Source organism: Amphiura filiformis, chromosome 12, assembly GCF_039555335.1.
Source record: "Amphiura filiformis chromosome 12, Afil_fr2py, whole genome shotgun sequence".
NCBI classification, from domain to species: Eukaryota; Metazoa; Echinodermata; class Ophiuroidea; order Amphilepidida; family Amphiuridae; genus Amphiura; species Amphiura filiformis.
In genome coordinates, this window is record NC_092639.1 from 53,493,131 (window position 1) to 53,509,083 (window position 15,953).

A 15,953-nucleotide genomic window follows, 5' to 3' on the forward strand; every position below is an offset into this window, starting at 1 on the left:
AGTGAACGATTGAGAGCAAAACAGCGACACCCGGGTGAGCTGTCTTTCTTATATTCGATTGACGTCAAAGAAGTGTTAGGGTGCCAATCAAATAATATACTTGACAATATTGCAAACATACTGATAACCCTTCACTTTTCTTGTTTTATCTTTTAACTTTATCTGTGTTTGTTGAATTCGGTATATTTTTGAATTGCAGCTATTAATTATTGTTTAAATTGGGTTGAATGCGCGATATTTATTTCTTCTTTTGCCTGGGTTACTCATTTAGTGGATGATTTAAAGTATCCTCTGTTCTTCCAATTTGTCATTAAGTCGAAAAGCTGCAAATACCCGTCTTTATTGCTATACACCAATCCGACTTCGCCATTACTGCGGTGTCCCCGATGTAAAACTGCGGTGTCCCGAGGTCGGGGGTTCCACCTTCCACCCATTATTAATTGCGTGCTACACAGAATTGTATCCGGGAATTGTACACAACAGTGATATTCAATACACGATCATAAGTATTGAATTACGAATTAAATCTCCCGCTCTGGTACATCTGTGTTACCGTCAATAGAGGGCCAAATACAGTAAACGCTTCTCGGATTGGTGTATATCAATTGTTTTAAAACACAAAAGTATTGTAAATAAATACTGCACATTCCTTCTATAATATACATTGATTGATCATAAATGTCCTACTGATATATGGTACCAAATTGTTCAAACGACCTTTACTCAGAACAGGGATTTTGCGTATTTGTAACTCTGCAGAGTTCATAACTATACAGGTTGTAAAAAAATATACAATTTATAAAATAGTATTATAATAAAAGCTCAAAAGGAAGACCGTAAAAGGAAGGCCGATTCATCTGGTGCCGATCGGAGAAAAGGAATAGCAGAAAATGGCGAAAAATTACGTACTTTTACAAGGCAAACACAACTTTTCTAGGCATTGTTGACATGGTGCCTTCGGGAAAGACAGTTTCCTACTATAGGCCTAGAGACCTAACTTTTGAGATGGTTTGTGTGTTTGAAGGTGCAAAATGAACAATAAGGCGCCCGGTTATACCGCCGCGTTCAGCAAGTCATCATCACGACACTTGTAAACAAACCCTGCTCGAATTTAATTGACAAATGAAGTCAGACGCGATTTAGTCTTTTTATCTCTGTCTTTTATTTTAGGCAAACATGTCATTTTTTGATTGTATTGAGTTTTACTTACTCGTCAAGATAATTTCTTAAGCCTTGTTTCAATAAAGTAGGTGGTCTACAAACAAAGATATGGCCAATTGTGTAAAGTAGTCCGAAACATCTTGGGCCACTTTCGTGCCTTTGTGTAGCAAAATCGACTGAGTTGAGTTGAATCATGAACCATCTGGTCGGTCAATGGAGGATTTGAAGTGGTATTTTTATTTATAAATTTATTTAAATAAATATCATATTATTTATATTACTAAAGTGAAAGAAAAACAGGAAAAAAATATTTGATAAGAATGAACATTCAATTTACGCGGTACAAACTTGATACGTGCGGACATGGTAAAAAGTAGCCCAACTCGGGCGATTAAGTACAATCGGGCATAACGTTTGAGCCTGACCTAGGAAAGGAACCGAGTAACGTTTTTCTGTTAGCCAAGATGTTACTGATTCCACTGCAAATCACATTTACACCATGACCACCTTTAATTTTTTATGAAAAGCTAAAATGCAATTACTAATCATGAAAGTCAATATTACGCGATGCGAGTTTGATTTTTGCCATGATTTTCTAAAAAGCAAAATTGCAAATGTATAATTTGTATTGCCTGTGTGTCCTCTGCTTCATGTTCTTCAACTTATCAATGATTGACTACTAAAACCTCTAAACATATCAGATATCACTTCTACCAGCTATGCCACTCATTTGTATTATTATCCCTGGTAGATTTGACTGATTCATATCTTTTATCAATTAACGCAGAAATATCGTCGATGTATCATATAATTTCAATGACGTTATGATTGACAGTGTTATGACGTGAAATGTTTCTTTTTGGGTATCATAAATTGTTTGCTTCTGATGCATTTCTTTCTTTCCTTTTCTCCGAGTTGTTGGTTATTGTGCAGCGAAACATGTTCAAAGTACTACTGTTGGCTTTCTTGGTGGCTATTGCCACAGTGTATGTTGATTCCCATGGACGATTGTGGGAACCACCAGGCAGAGGTACCGAGCATCGAAGAGGCTTTGATGTGCCCGAGGAGAAGAAAGATTACAATGATGTCGAATTGTACTGTGGCGGCAGAGGAGTAAGTGTGTGATGGGTTCCATTGTGATGTGGAAGCTAGGGCAATAAGGGTGCGGCGTTAAGCCAATGGCATATGGTATTGCTCTAATTATGTGTTTTAATAAGGCTTAGGGGTGGAGTCAACCCTGGAATTATGGAGATTTTCGTGCCTCATTACTGTTAAACATTGGCCTAAAATATATCAGAATATACTTAGAATAGCACAAATGTGACGAATTCCACTGTGACGTCAGATTTCTGAATTTTTAAAAACTAGATATCAAGATCTAAGAACGCCATTTTTTTAAAAAACTTTGACTAACTTTCATAAATACTTTATCACTCCATTTTGGCCATTTCGGTGGCTATTTCTAAAATATTGGTCAAAGTTGGATTTGTCAAATTTGTGAGTATATATTTTCTTTTATATTTTAGACTTTATAATAATCTTCAAGAAAGATTTCCGTGTTAAATTGGGGAGGAGAAATCAGTAATCAAGTCGCAAAATTTCCATATTTCAAGGGTTGACACAAGCCGTAAGTTTGCAATCATAACAAACAGGTCGCATCAACTAGGCTGGCAACCGAACCCGGCGCAAACCTATACGCACTTTAAAAGATTTTTAACCTCCACTTGCAGCTCCCCAAATTTTATTGGGGAAAGGAAGTGTTTGATAACCAAACAACGAATCACCGATCTTGAAAGCAGATGTAAACCGGCGCTGAATTGTTTGTTACCGCTTGTAACCCCCGGGCTGTAACCTCATGGGCACTACCGGCCACATTTTCGGCTTCTGAAACTATGGGTTACACAGAGCCAATCGAATTTTAAAGAATAACCAGTTGGGCTGAAAGGGATTAAGCTTAACAGTGCTAAGAGACCTAAAAGCTCTATTTTTATCGGTTTATTCAGATGATTATGTCATGAAATCAGCCAATCAGAGACACTTTAAATTTCTTGCAGATTCAATGGGAACAGAATGGCGGTAAGTGCGGTGTCTGTGGAGACCCTTACCCAGATAGTGAACCAAGAAATCACGAGGATTATGGCAGATATGATAACGGTTATATCGTAAAAGAATATTTGGCAGGACAGATGATAGAAGTAGAAGTAAGTATCAATGAATAAATTCACCAGGTTTTACATCGAATCAATTGGTATATTCGCTTGACAAAACCAGTAAATTTTTACTATTTCTTACCTACTCCGACGTGCAGGACGAAATATTAGAGAGAGTAAACACTTACTGGTTCTGTCAAGCAAATATATAAGGGCCATATTCAAGGTTAAAGGTCAACACAGTGGTCAAATTTCAAAGTTGCTCAAACCTGGCTAACAAGCACACTCTGGTAGAGTCCTGTGGGTGGGTGGGGGGGGGGGCGGGGGTCATCATTAACTTCTCGTAGATACCGGACTATAATATGTACGGCAAATTCAAAAGTATTAGGCATAAATGGGCCAATGCACTATTTTCATGATGAGCTGTCATTTTCAAATTTTCAAAATACCAGAACGAAACACTCATGTGCTCCGCATATCTTAAGGTTTGATTTAGAACATTGGGTGCGTTAATTTGTTACTTCTGTCATGGTGATCATTTTTTTAATTTAAACTTTGTGATAATGGTAAAACCTAGGCATGGGAAAAGTTATTCCAGTCTTGTAGTGGGGGGGGGGGGGGGGGGGGGGGGTTTAGGAAGTTAACACTCTCAATGGTTTGATTGGCTAACTCAGCCCGAAAAGCAATTATTTCAACTCCTCCCCCCCCCCCAATAGTATAAAATTAAAAATTGTACGGTAAACATAAAATTTTACCTTTATTTTTGGGCTTAAATTTTGTAAAGGTGAATTTGGCCAGGTAAATAGAAAATTAATTTGGGCTAAAATAGTGTAATTAAAATACTGTGGCAACACGGGCCAAAATGATGCTTACCGTGAATTTTGTTATCTACCCCCCTCAGACAACTGAGCCTGATACGCCACTGAATATGTAACCTTAAAACCCCAAATTCTTGTATACATTTGTTGTCTATTATTTTTCATTTGATAGATTGAGCTTACCCAAAACCATCTGGGATGGGTAGAATTCCACTTGTGCCCCAGAGACGACAAACCAACAGAAACACTTACGCATGAGTGTTTTACACACACTTTGCTGAATCATAAGGGCGAAACAAGAGTCAATATCGGAGATACTAAAGGCTCCCTGAAATTCCAGCTTCAACTTCCTGCTGGGGTGAAATGTAAAGCGTGTGTTCTTCGGTGGAAATATAATACAGGTAATATAAACAGTAGCCTTAAGGGTATACGATGTATTGTTGGTCGAAGCAGCAGAAAATAGTAGTTCACGGCATCTTGCGAATGGTAGTGAGCTTTAGCAAAAATTGCCTTGCTCAATTCATAGCGAGCGTGTAGAAGAATTCAAATATCACAGATATACTTTTGTAGGTTCTGCGGTTCTTGAGTTATGTTGTAGAGAGGGCTGAAACAACAACACTTTTGTAAAAACGTATATTACTCATTAACAACAATAAGTTAAGCAAGTTTTCAAAGTATATGATTTGTAGAATGAACTTTTGCAAAACACCAAAGTGTTATTTTTCAATATTATATTGATTCAGATAATGAAAATCAATTTTTGTTTTGGCTGCTTCGACCAACAATACATCGTATACCCTTAATAATTTGATTTTTCATTAATGTTGTAAATAAAAATAGCGGTTAATAAGCTACTCACACACTGTTCGTAAATATATTGCAGTATCCCCAAAATGTGGATTTTCTGATGAAATTGTTGGGTCCTATCGCTTATAAATATTCTTAAAATCGTCTATTGCGAAGGAAATGGTTTATCAGGTTTAGGTAAGGTGTTCAGAAAATGGTGATTGCAGAAAGTTGTACAGATGAAAATCACAGTAGGGAAAGGAAGGAGTCTATAAGACGGCGAGACTAAAAAAGGCTTTATAGATCAATAAAAAATATTAGAAATAGGTCACGTGAAGGATTTTTATTCATGTCACGTAATATGATCTTATGGTCTAATGTTTGGAATATTTTTGTGCTCTTTGCCTGTGGTATTCTGTCGGTCAGCACTTCTCTGCAACTTTCTCCTACAGTCCGGTCAGCATTTTCTAGACACCTTACCCCAACCTAGTGAAACCTTGAACTCAAATAATGAAGTATTCCTGATATTCGCTGTACCAAAAGCCTCCCCCTCTACACGTTAGACACATTCTTCAGTTCTTTGCATTTCCAACATTTTAATCTCTCGTAACTAGGGTATGTTACTACCAACTCATATCGAATGTAACCATGGTGACCACCATTTCAAATTATGTGACCTGCTACAACAAAATGAGTATAAAGTCGCAAGGTTATAGTTTCGAGACATTCTGGCTGAATGAGTTGGTGTTCTTTGTTTACCGCCACATGTATAAGCCACTAGTAAGTCCTTCGTGAATGGCCCATTGTGCCCCTGTTCACAAAGGACACGCAGACATACTTCTGGCGTGAACAGGTGCGTGTTAAAAGAAAAGAACACCAACGCAGTAGTCAAGACGTTTCGAAACTACCAACTTGCGACTTAAATCTCATTTCATGGTAGCACATGTCACCTTAGTCATTGGCCCACATTTTGTGGGACACCCTGTATGTCGCATAAAGAGTATGTGAAATGAGTTATTTCTGATTTTACAAATAGTAAACAAGCATGCGAGAGATTATAAACACATCACAAGAAATAAGTACACCTTTGAACATTTCGTCATAACATCGTGAGGTAAAATTTTGTACCAATAAAAGTAACCTAGAAATAAATAATTATATGACTGTTTACTAAGTGTTGTGTGAATATAAAGGATGTCCACCATGACTTCATGGCTGAATGAGCCCAAATGGAAGACAAAAACTGACCTTTCCAAAAGTCACAAAGTAGGCCTATGCTTGTTAACGGCAAGGTGTATTGGGACAAGAAATGGGACTGGCCACCTTAGTGCTGAGCTCTGGCCCAAGAAGGGGATATGCATGGCTGAATGATCATGAATTGATTACACATTATAGACGAATCCAAGTAGCCAAGTCATGGTCAGGATTTGGTCGGACATCTTTGGGTAGCCGCTAGCACCAACCTGGTGCTTTGAGCGTCCAATTGTGCAAATAAAAGCCGCCTAACACCTAGAGAAGATGCAAGGACGAGGAGGGTTAATAGAATAATAGCTAATAATATATATAATGGAGATAATTCCGCAGGTAATCCCGTCGCATCTATTCATGCATATAGTCCTTTTGTTCGCAAGTACATCAATCCATAGATACCGCGTGTAAGTTAATCCGATTATTATGTCACTTCAACAGCGAATAGACCATGATGTGTGTTTTGTCGAAGGGAACTGTATTGTGTTATTCTTTTGTCTGCCTGTGTTTTCGCGGAAGGTGTAAAACGGGTGATGGAATGCAGTTTAAAATTTCCGCCAAGGCCGAATCATTTCACATTTTGAGTGCATTGTAGCCGACGGCTACCCAACTAAAGGCTGCTAGTCAGGTGTAGGAATGCGTGTATTTGGATTCGTCTATAGTTAATGTTCATTTGGTAGGAATTTTAAAACTTCACTCAACCACGTGTGATTTTCCATTAGTAACAAGCAATGAATCAACTTTTGTGACAAGCATAGGCCTTTTTTGTGACTTTTGAAAAATATCTTTTTGTCTTCCATTTTGCGGATTCGTCATTGATATCTTTCATTTTCACACAACACTTGGTAAATAGCCATATATTTATTTTTAAGTTAGTTTTATTGGTACAAAATGTAATCTTACGATGTTATGGCGAAATATTGAGATGGGGACTTATTTCTTGTGATGTTGTTATATTCAATTCTCGCTATTCGCAATAAGGGCGCCGCCAGCGGTTTGCGATGTAATCATGATGCATCATGGGAAAATCGTGATGTATCATGGGAATATAACGGTATTACATCAAAAAAAAAAAAAAAAAATTAATTGTGCACATTTCAAATCACAAATTTTTAAGTATTATTGAGTATCGATTCGCGTGTAACACCTTTATTTTGACAAACTAAAAAATATTGTCACGTGTTCCTATGTAATAGCATGGTAATATTCGTATTGCGCGGACTTGATGTCGACCTTTTCCCATGATACATCACGATTATTATCGCAAATCCGCTGGCGGCGCCCTTATTGCGAATAGCGAGAATTATGAACAAATCGAGCGTTGCGAACAAGTCAACACACATAACCATTTTGCTGGATATTTGATTACTCTTAACCTTCACTTTTACCAGGTAACGACTGGGGAATGTGTCCAAATGGCACCGGTATGGTGGGATGCTCAGACACACCAGAGCAATTCTGGGCATGTGCAGACATCGCTATTAATTAACATAAATGTAAAATATCTCATACTAGTTGTGGAGATTTATTTTATTTGATTTTTATGTATAAAATAATTAAAGGAGGGGTACGTAAGAAAAATATTCTGGACATTTTAAATACATGCATACTTCTCCTTAAAGTCTGTATAATTAAATCTGAGAATGTATCGCACTTTGCGAAGCAAATAAATAACTGTTCATTATTGCGACTCCGTCGTCTCAAAACCAGTAAAATGATAGTTAACATCTGAACACAGAATGAAGTTCAAACGAAATTGCTTGAATTACCGAACTCATGGTTTATAAAAGTTGAAGTAATTGATTTACATATAATATCAATAATAATATCTATATAATATCAAATACAGCACATGAACAAGTACATGATTGTAGTCAAAGTTTAACAGTTATATAGTATTGCTTTGTGATAAATTGAATTGTTTAAGGGGGTACTACACCCCTGTGGTAAATTTGTGACTATATTTGCATTTTTCTCAAAAAATAATAACACACTGGTAACAAAAGTTATGTATATTATTGGGGCAAGGAATCCAATTACTACACTGAAATTTCAGTGACTGAAGACAAGCGGTTCAGTATATATGATAGAAAAGAGGTACATCCTAGCGGTACCTTATTTCTTATCATAAATAACAAACCGCTTTTCTTGGGTCACTGAAATTCCAGTGTAGTAATTGGATTCCTTGCCCCTATAATATACATAACTTTTGTTACCATTATGTTATTAGTTTTTGAGAAAAATGCAAAAATAGGCACAAATTCATCGAGGGGTGTAGTACCCCCTTAAAGTGGGCATTTGTACACTAATACTTATACTTATACTAAGTACTAAACAGAACATAAAAAGAAAGTCCTCACTTATGTAACTCATCATAAACTACAACTGCTCATGTTATGACAATTTGACTGATACGGATGTGTGCAGAATTTATCTCCAATTCGATACCACTAATAAGTGAGGACTTTCTTTTTATGTTGTGTTTTGAACGTATGTGAGCGAATCAGATGAAATTGAAAAAAATGATGAAATAAAACTGAAGAATTAAAGCAATAAGAGCTTTGCGAGATTGATTCCTGAGATCCTAACGTTTCTAGTTCTAAGGGTCGCTGGGCCTAAGGTACGCTATTCCTACTTGTGGCAAGTCCAACGTGCCGCAAATATCCCTAACCCTATACCTTACTCTAATTCTTACCATAAATCAACCCTAACTCTAAATCTAACCCTTACTTTTCTAAATCAACTTTTCGAACTAGCGAACCCCGTTTTATTTTTTGGACTCGAAAACATTTTATTAATAGGACTAGCGGTTAAGTCCCATTAACAAAAGTACATGTTTATAAGATGTTATATAACCCGTCATATCTTGTTAGCTCAAATGTGGAGACGTGATGCCACAATTTTGCCACCAAAAGCTCTTAATTGTCAAAACGTGATATCAGTATTTGAAATTTGGTACATGTTCAAAAGTTGCAAACGGAACTAACAAGACTGCGCACACAACCGTATAAATCAAATTGTCATAACATGATCTGGTTCGCATTTTTGACAGGTTACAAAGTGATGACTTTATTTTTGGTTTGTTAATCACCCCAAGAAACATCACAACCCCAACCAACACAACCCCAACCAACCAACAAAGAAAGAAACAGATATCAATCTACCACGGCCGTCAAGAGCTGCTTCCTAACGTTTTTCATCTTATCTCACCTCATAACATTATGATATTGGTCCAGTAAATTCCCGTAACAATTGTGCAAATCATATTAAATTTGCTACATTTGGCAGAGATACAGTACATAATAGGGCTATGGAGGCATTTCAACAGCACCCTTATTTGGTGAGAAAAGGGCATTGAACTTTACATAGAGGTCAAGTTCAAAATTGCTCGGACTTGATTAAAAATACAAGCAATGTGTTCTTCTAGTCATAAGATTCAGAAAAAGTATAGTTTGATATTATGTACGATGTAAAGTTACGAGCAAAAATGTAATATAGTAACGTCATAGGTCTAATTTTGACACCACAGAGAACAAATTTGAAAAATGCTCCGATTTTGTTGTAAATGGTCCCAAATTATTTGTCTTTTTATGATAAATCAGAAAAATAATACTTTGCGCTATGTAGGATGTTTCGTATATATAGTCCCATTGAATTGAATTTGACCTTGACAAATTGTTGTGTTACCGGGATAAGAAAGCACCCAAGATGGTTAAAACTATTCTTTTTTCTGGTTTATTGCAACAAGACAAATGATTTGAGGCCAGTTACATCAAAATCAGAGCAAATTTCATTTTCACCCCCAGCGAGGGAAAAATCGGACCTATGACGTCACAATGTTACTCTTTTGCCCATAACTCCATAACCATACATCATAGATATATCAAAGTATATTTTTCTGAATCCTTATTATCCCCAGACACTGAAATGACGAAAACACTTACACCAAAATTTGGGCCTCTGGTCAGCCATTCAGAAAGAACGCATAATTTATTCAAGCAATGTTTTTAGAAAATTCCTGAATCAGCCAAATAATGATTTCTGGACAACTTTTTCGAACGGAGTAAATACCCGACCGAGCCTCCCAACAATTACTGGGAAGCTTGTTGCGCCTATAACCCAAGAGTTCCCCTTAACACACTGGGAACTATTTTGCTAGGCACTCATCTAGCGATCAACTCCTTATCGAGGAGGAAAAGCTCCATATACCAATGGACAAATATTTCGCTAGGCAATCCTCTACACGATCATCTCCTCGGAGGAGGAAATAAAAAGCTCCATAATACCAATGGAGAGAATATAAAATGCCGCGGACTTACATGAATTCGCTAGGCAGTCATCTAGCGCGTCAAAAGAAATTAAATGGCTGATACCTTTCTCATTTTCCTATTATATTCATATTCAGATTACATAGTGGACATCGGTAAATATACCCATGCCAAATACCCAGTAGGTAGATACCTCCGGATATTGGAACTATTAAATCGAATTTATTAATGTAGTACATGTATAATTCTGTACATTAAATCGATCATTTTAGAAAATGATCCAAAACTGCCACAAGGACTACTTGTTAACATCCGTACCCTGTACCATGGAATAAGCTATTTCTGATCCCCTCATTTCCTTTGCTAGTAAATACCGCAAGATCCACACTTATGATTATTTGAAGAGCCTCTGAATTTTACGGTTGAGGCCTCTTCACCACAGTGGACCATTAACCTGATTTGAACATGTTGAAGGAGTTAATTGCAAAACCCGTTATTTTTCGCTGCCAACGCCAAGCAAACACAGTGCCATGCTCTGCACATTTATAAAAAAAAATTTTCGAATACATAACTAGGATACCATGTCTAACACAAAAGGCAGCCTTTAACAGAAATTAACGCGATAACCAGCCGGCTGCGCAACCTCATAAAAACTTGAACCCAATATTTCATTTTTTATTTATACTTTGATGAACAAGAAAATCTGAGGGCATAGTACTTGGCCCAAGTGGGATGCTGTCCGCCTGATATTTAAGAGTTTTAGGTCTTTTTTTTTGTATTTTTAGCACATTTTTGCCCATTTTGGTAAACGTTTTTTCCCCTTAAAAGTGTCTTGCCCCTTTGCCCACCCTCTGAAAAATCCTGGCTACGCCACTGGCTTCATTCACATAAAAATTCAATATGGCCACCAAAATTCCACCACCACATATAAATAGCTATATAGCTGATTTATTCCTCAACCACACCAGTTATTTATTTATGCTTAGTTTTGGCGTTAAAATACCCAAACAATTAAGTTTCTGACGATACAGTTCTTTCAGGGACACCCTGTACAAGATGTATCAAAATGATTGGTACCCAACCAATCAATATCCAGTGAACATGACCATGACTTCCCCATCAAATGCAGTATAACATCCATCTTATTTGTAGATTTATCTAACAAAAGGTCATAAAACTGGAAATTGTATCCATTTCAAGAGGATCTAATGTTGAATTTGGAAGAAGCAGGCGTTTCATTAGACGACAAAGCTGATTGGTACCAATCATTTTGATACACCCTGTATGTGGCACATATTTGTCCTTATCTAAAGCATTGAAGTTTTTATTGACACTGGCTGCCACCTTACACGATTCGCTATGTACACCCGAGTGTCCTTAAAGGTCCGTGACCCGATCGACAGCCCCATTCTATTTTAATTCATCAAACCTAAGATTTTTGTATCAGAAAGAAAGCTCATGTTATTCTCATTACTCCAGTGAAATTTAACACCCAAGATACAATTTTCATGTTTCGTTTAATTGGTGTGAACAAAAATGTAATTGATTTGTGGTTACACCGGAAGTGTATGTACTATCCTACGTGTCATTGTTATAGGTGCTTTTCTGCTTCTCATATCAAAAACTGTTGTTTTAATGGTAGGTATCAATCTAAGATGGAAAACAAAATATGAAAAATCGGAGCACGCCCCTTTAATAGCTGTAACAATGATAAAAACGGTTTTGTCGAAGAGGGTGATATGGTCACTTTTTCATCAGGTTCATCATCATTTTTCTACACTGCAATACATAAACGTGTTGTGCTGTATCTTCATTGGTCCCACAAACCAGGGGCGGCCAAGATTGACTGAATTTTGACGTCGTAAACACGAAAATGTCTCAAATAATTGAGGTTGAGGTTGGACAGTGAACCTCATTGTAAATACTGTTTTTTGATTTTTTTCCCGTGTGTGGCAACGACATGTTATTATTATATACTGAAAAATTCCCTCGTGGGTATCAATGGGCGTGTGGTGTAGTGGTTAGCAGATTCGCCTGCCGCCCAGGCGGTTCGCATCCGATCCCAGCGAGGGAATTTCTTTTCTTCACATCCAATTTGAATCCAGAATTATTTATTTTCATGCGAAAATGTGTACATTGCACTGGGAAGTACATTTTGTGTACTTTTTCCGTAACGGGGCCAATAGAGTTAAAAACGCACCTCGACTCGGGGAATATAATTGCGTCCAACGTCCAGGCAATGTTGCCGTCATAGTGTCTGTTTTTCTTACGATATTGGCTGTTGCCGCATTAAATAATGTCGGCCACCATCGTCTGAATACAAGCCGTGAAGGAAGAAGCTAATAATTATTATAATATCCCAGCAAGTCGTCTTCATTACCAACCAAGAGATTAAGAATATCAACGTCATAATGGGATCACACACTGATGTGTTCCAGTTGTTCACATATTGCTATATACATTGACAGCAATATTACCTGTAACCTCTCTATGGAAGGTGCTTGTTCCAAACGTCCAAAAATAAATATTGCAGCAACCTCAAAGAAGCATGTAGATATTGTACCACAACTTCTGGCTGCTCATGCCCTCTCTGGTTGTTACACTGTGGCATATACTGCATATCTTCGGGAAATTGTTAAGGTAATTGTTATCAAAGTGCGTCCAAAGGGCCATAAGTGAGACAGGTTGGGTGACATGGAAAGTCATGGATGATATAATTGCAGAGGTTATCACCTCTGTTGCAGCATGCTATGGAAGCAAGGTAAGTAAGATGATGTCATAGGTTTGGTACATTACTTGGTTGTCAAAAGTTACAAAACAGAAAGTGACAACCACACCGAAGTTGAAGACCTTGCCACCAACAACAGGTATTTGCTGAAAATGTAAAACGAGCTCCTTTGCAAGTTAGCATCTGGAAGAGATTGTTAAACCAGGATCCCTCTAATCTGAATTCATGTCAGTTGGGGTGGCTGAAAACAAGCCACTGATGCCTGGGGCATAACCAGATAATGTGCAACCGGCACTTTCATACATACGCAGGATGATACGTTGTGGTTGTCCGACAGATCCACCATGTGATTCCGGAAGATGTAGATGTTCAACTGCTTCACTTGATGCAATATATAGTTGGCAATTGTCAAAACAGATGGACAAATGATACTGTAGCTGAGCAAAGAGACCAAGAGGATGATGATGAAAACATCATCCACTTCAACTCAATCAAAGCTGTAGCAATTAATGTAAGATAATATGTAATAATAATATTTATTTGAATTACCAAAATACAAACAAAGTACAACATGCATGACATGCAAGCAAGTTAATGGTTATTCATCAAAGAAAAACAGTTCAAACACAAAGTGCTCTAAGTGCTTTCTTTGGACTCCAATAAAAGACTTTTGAAAAACCTCAGTAATTTAGGGAGGCAAAATATGAATTTGTTAACCCCTAAAACCTATTTAAAGACATTAAACATCATCACAATACATTTTTAGATAGCTGATATATTGCTATTTATATGTAGCACCAACCGTTTTAAATGGGGAATGAGAATTTAAAAATCAAATTTGAAAATTAAATTTGTCCAAATGGCACCGGTATGGTCGGATGCTCAGACATATTAGAGCAGTGCTACGCATATGCAGATATATCAATTCAGTAACTGGTTCAAATAAAAAGTCCAATATTACAACTCCATGGTCCAAGCACAGACAAAATCGCTCGCAACAAACTGATTGTTGATAAATAAGATGTTCGAATATTACTGCTTGAAGTACCATTATTAATATTGCAAAAACTGAACAAGTGGTCTATAATTAAAATAAATGTTAATTCTAGACACAGACTTGACATTTAATATGGAATATTTTTCGCAAAATTACAGGACTGGTCTGGACGGAGTCTGCATAGACCGCACGGGATAAATATTAATTGGGGTGTGTCGGTAGATGGTGTAAATAATTGTTTGATAGAAACGTGTTTTCCATAAGTGTAATTTATGGTGCTCATAATGTCGCGAATTTGCCTAAAATGGCGGATTTGGAGAGGCTGAATTTGAACTTTGTGGGGGACACAATTTCGGACTTAATGCAACATTTTTCTGTTATTATCAAATTTATAGGAGTCTGAGGTGATATTTCCTAAACTTTGTCAGCAATTGGCATTCATCACAGCTGAAATACACTTGCAACATGGGAGAGCTTAAAATATGGCTCTTAAAAGTGGTACGTACTCAGAAAGTTGGAATAGCCCCCTGGGGTCAAATGTTAAAAACTTAGGGTACGGGTATAAAAACAATTGTGCGGATTCCTGTGTGTCCAATGAACCCATGCTGTTTCCTTGTGTACAGTAAGTTTATAACCTTTGACACCAATGGGCCATTCAAACTTTCTGAGTGCGTACCACTTTTAATAGCATTACTTTTTAAAGCTCCTCCCCTTTCAAAACTTGTAGATTACAAGTGCATTTCAGTTCTGATGAACACTTATTGGTATTTAGGTTCATATACCACTTCAAATCTCAATAAATTTGATAATATCAAAATAAGGTTGCTCGAATTCAGAAATTTTACTCCCCACAAAAATCAATTTACTCTTCTTAAATCCGCCATTTTAGGCTAATTCACTACATTCTGAGCGCCATAATGTAAACTAATAGAAAGCACATTTTCTGTCAAACAATTATTTTACGTCATCTCCCGACACACCCCAAGTAATATTTAGCCCGTGCGTTTCATGCAGTTCCCTTCCAGTCCAGTCTTGGCACTTTGCGAAAAAATATTCCATATTAAATGTTAAGTCTGTAATATACACTCCTCAAAAGATTTAAAGGATAAGTTGTAAACAAAATTCACTCATTACAAATATCCGCTATCACCCACATCTTGAGGGGAGGGGGAAAATGGAGGCTAAAATTTCGACTTTGAAGCTTTGAAGCTCCCTTAATAGTGCAACGTAATGCATAAATGAATACTCTATATGTTCAGTCGTTCTGTACCATTTAATGATCACGATTCAGACCCCTACCCTCAGAGAAACGAGCTCATTTTATTTGGTTCGCACAGAAAACTTAAAAAAGCTTCTGATTTCCACATCTCATACAATGGTCATACAATTAATCCTGTCCCATCCATAAAATACCTTGGTGTCACACTAGACCAACATCTAGCTTGGGAAGTTATGGTTGATTCTCTTCTTAAGAAAGCTATTGGCAGGCTCAAATTTGTATATAGACACACACAATATTTCAACCAAAAGCTTCGAAAAAATCTCTGCTCTGCATTATTGCAGTGTCATTTAGATTATTGTAGCACCTCCTGGTTTACTGGTTTATCAAAGGAAAGTCAACGTAAGCTTCAAATCACTCAAAACAAAATGGTTCGTTTTATTTTGAACTTATCCCCGAGAGTTCATGTTGGTCAAATCAATTTGGACACTGTCAAACTGCTTGATACCCAAAACAGGGCTAGACAATTAAGGCTAAATCACATGTTTAATATTTTTCACTCACTGGCCCCGTCTTAT

At 37.1% G+C, this 15,953-nt stretch overlaps 1 protein-coding gene across 1 annotated transcript; it reads left to right on the forward strand.

The window, feature by feature from the left end:
• Positions 1-2,087: 2,087 nt before the first annotated feature.
• On the forward strand, positions 2,088-8,699 carry LOC140165420 (uncharacterized). The gene is made up of 4 exons (XM_072188725.1): positions 2,088-2,274; positions 3,216-3,362; positions 4,302-4,530; positions 7,555-8,699. The coding sequence occupies exons 1-4, from the start codon at positions 2,101-2,103 to the stop codon at positions 7,650-7,652; spliced, it is 648 nt and encodes a 215-aa protein (XP_072044826.1). The 5' UTR covers positions 2,088-2,100; the 3' UTR covers positions 7,653-8,699.
• Positions 8,700-15,953: the final 7,254 nt, after the last annotated feature.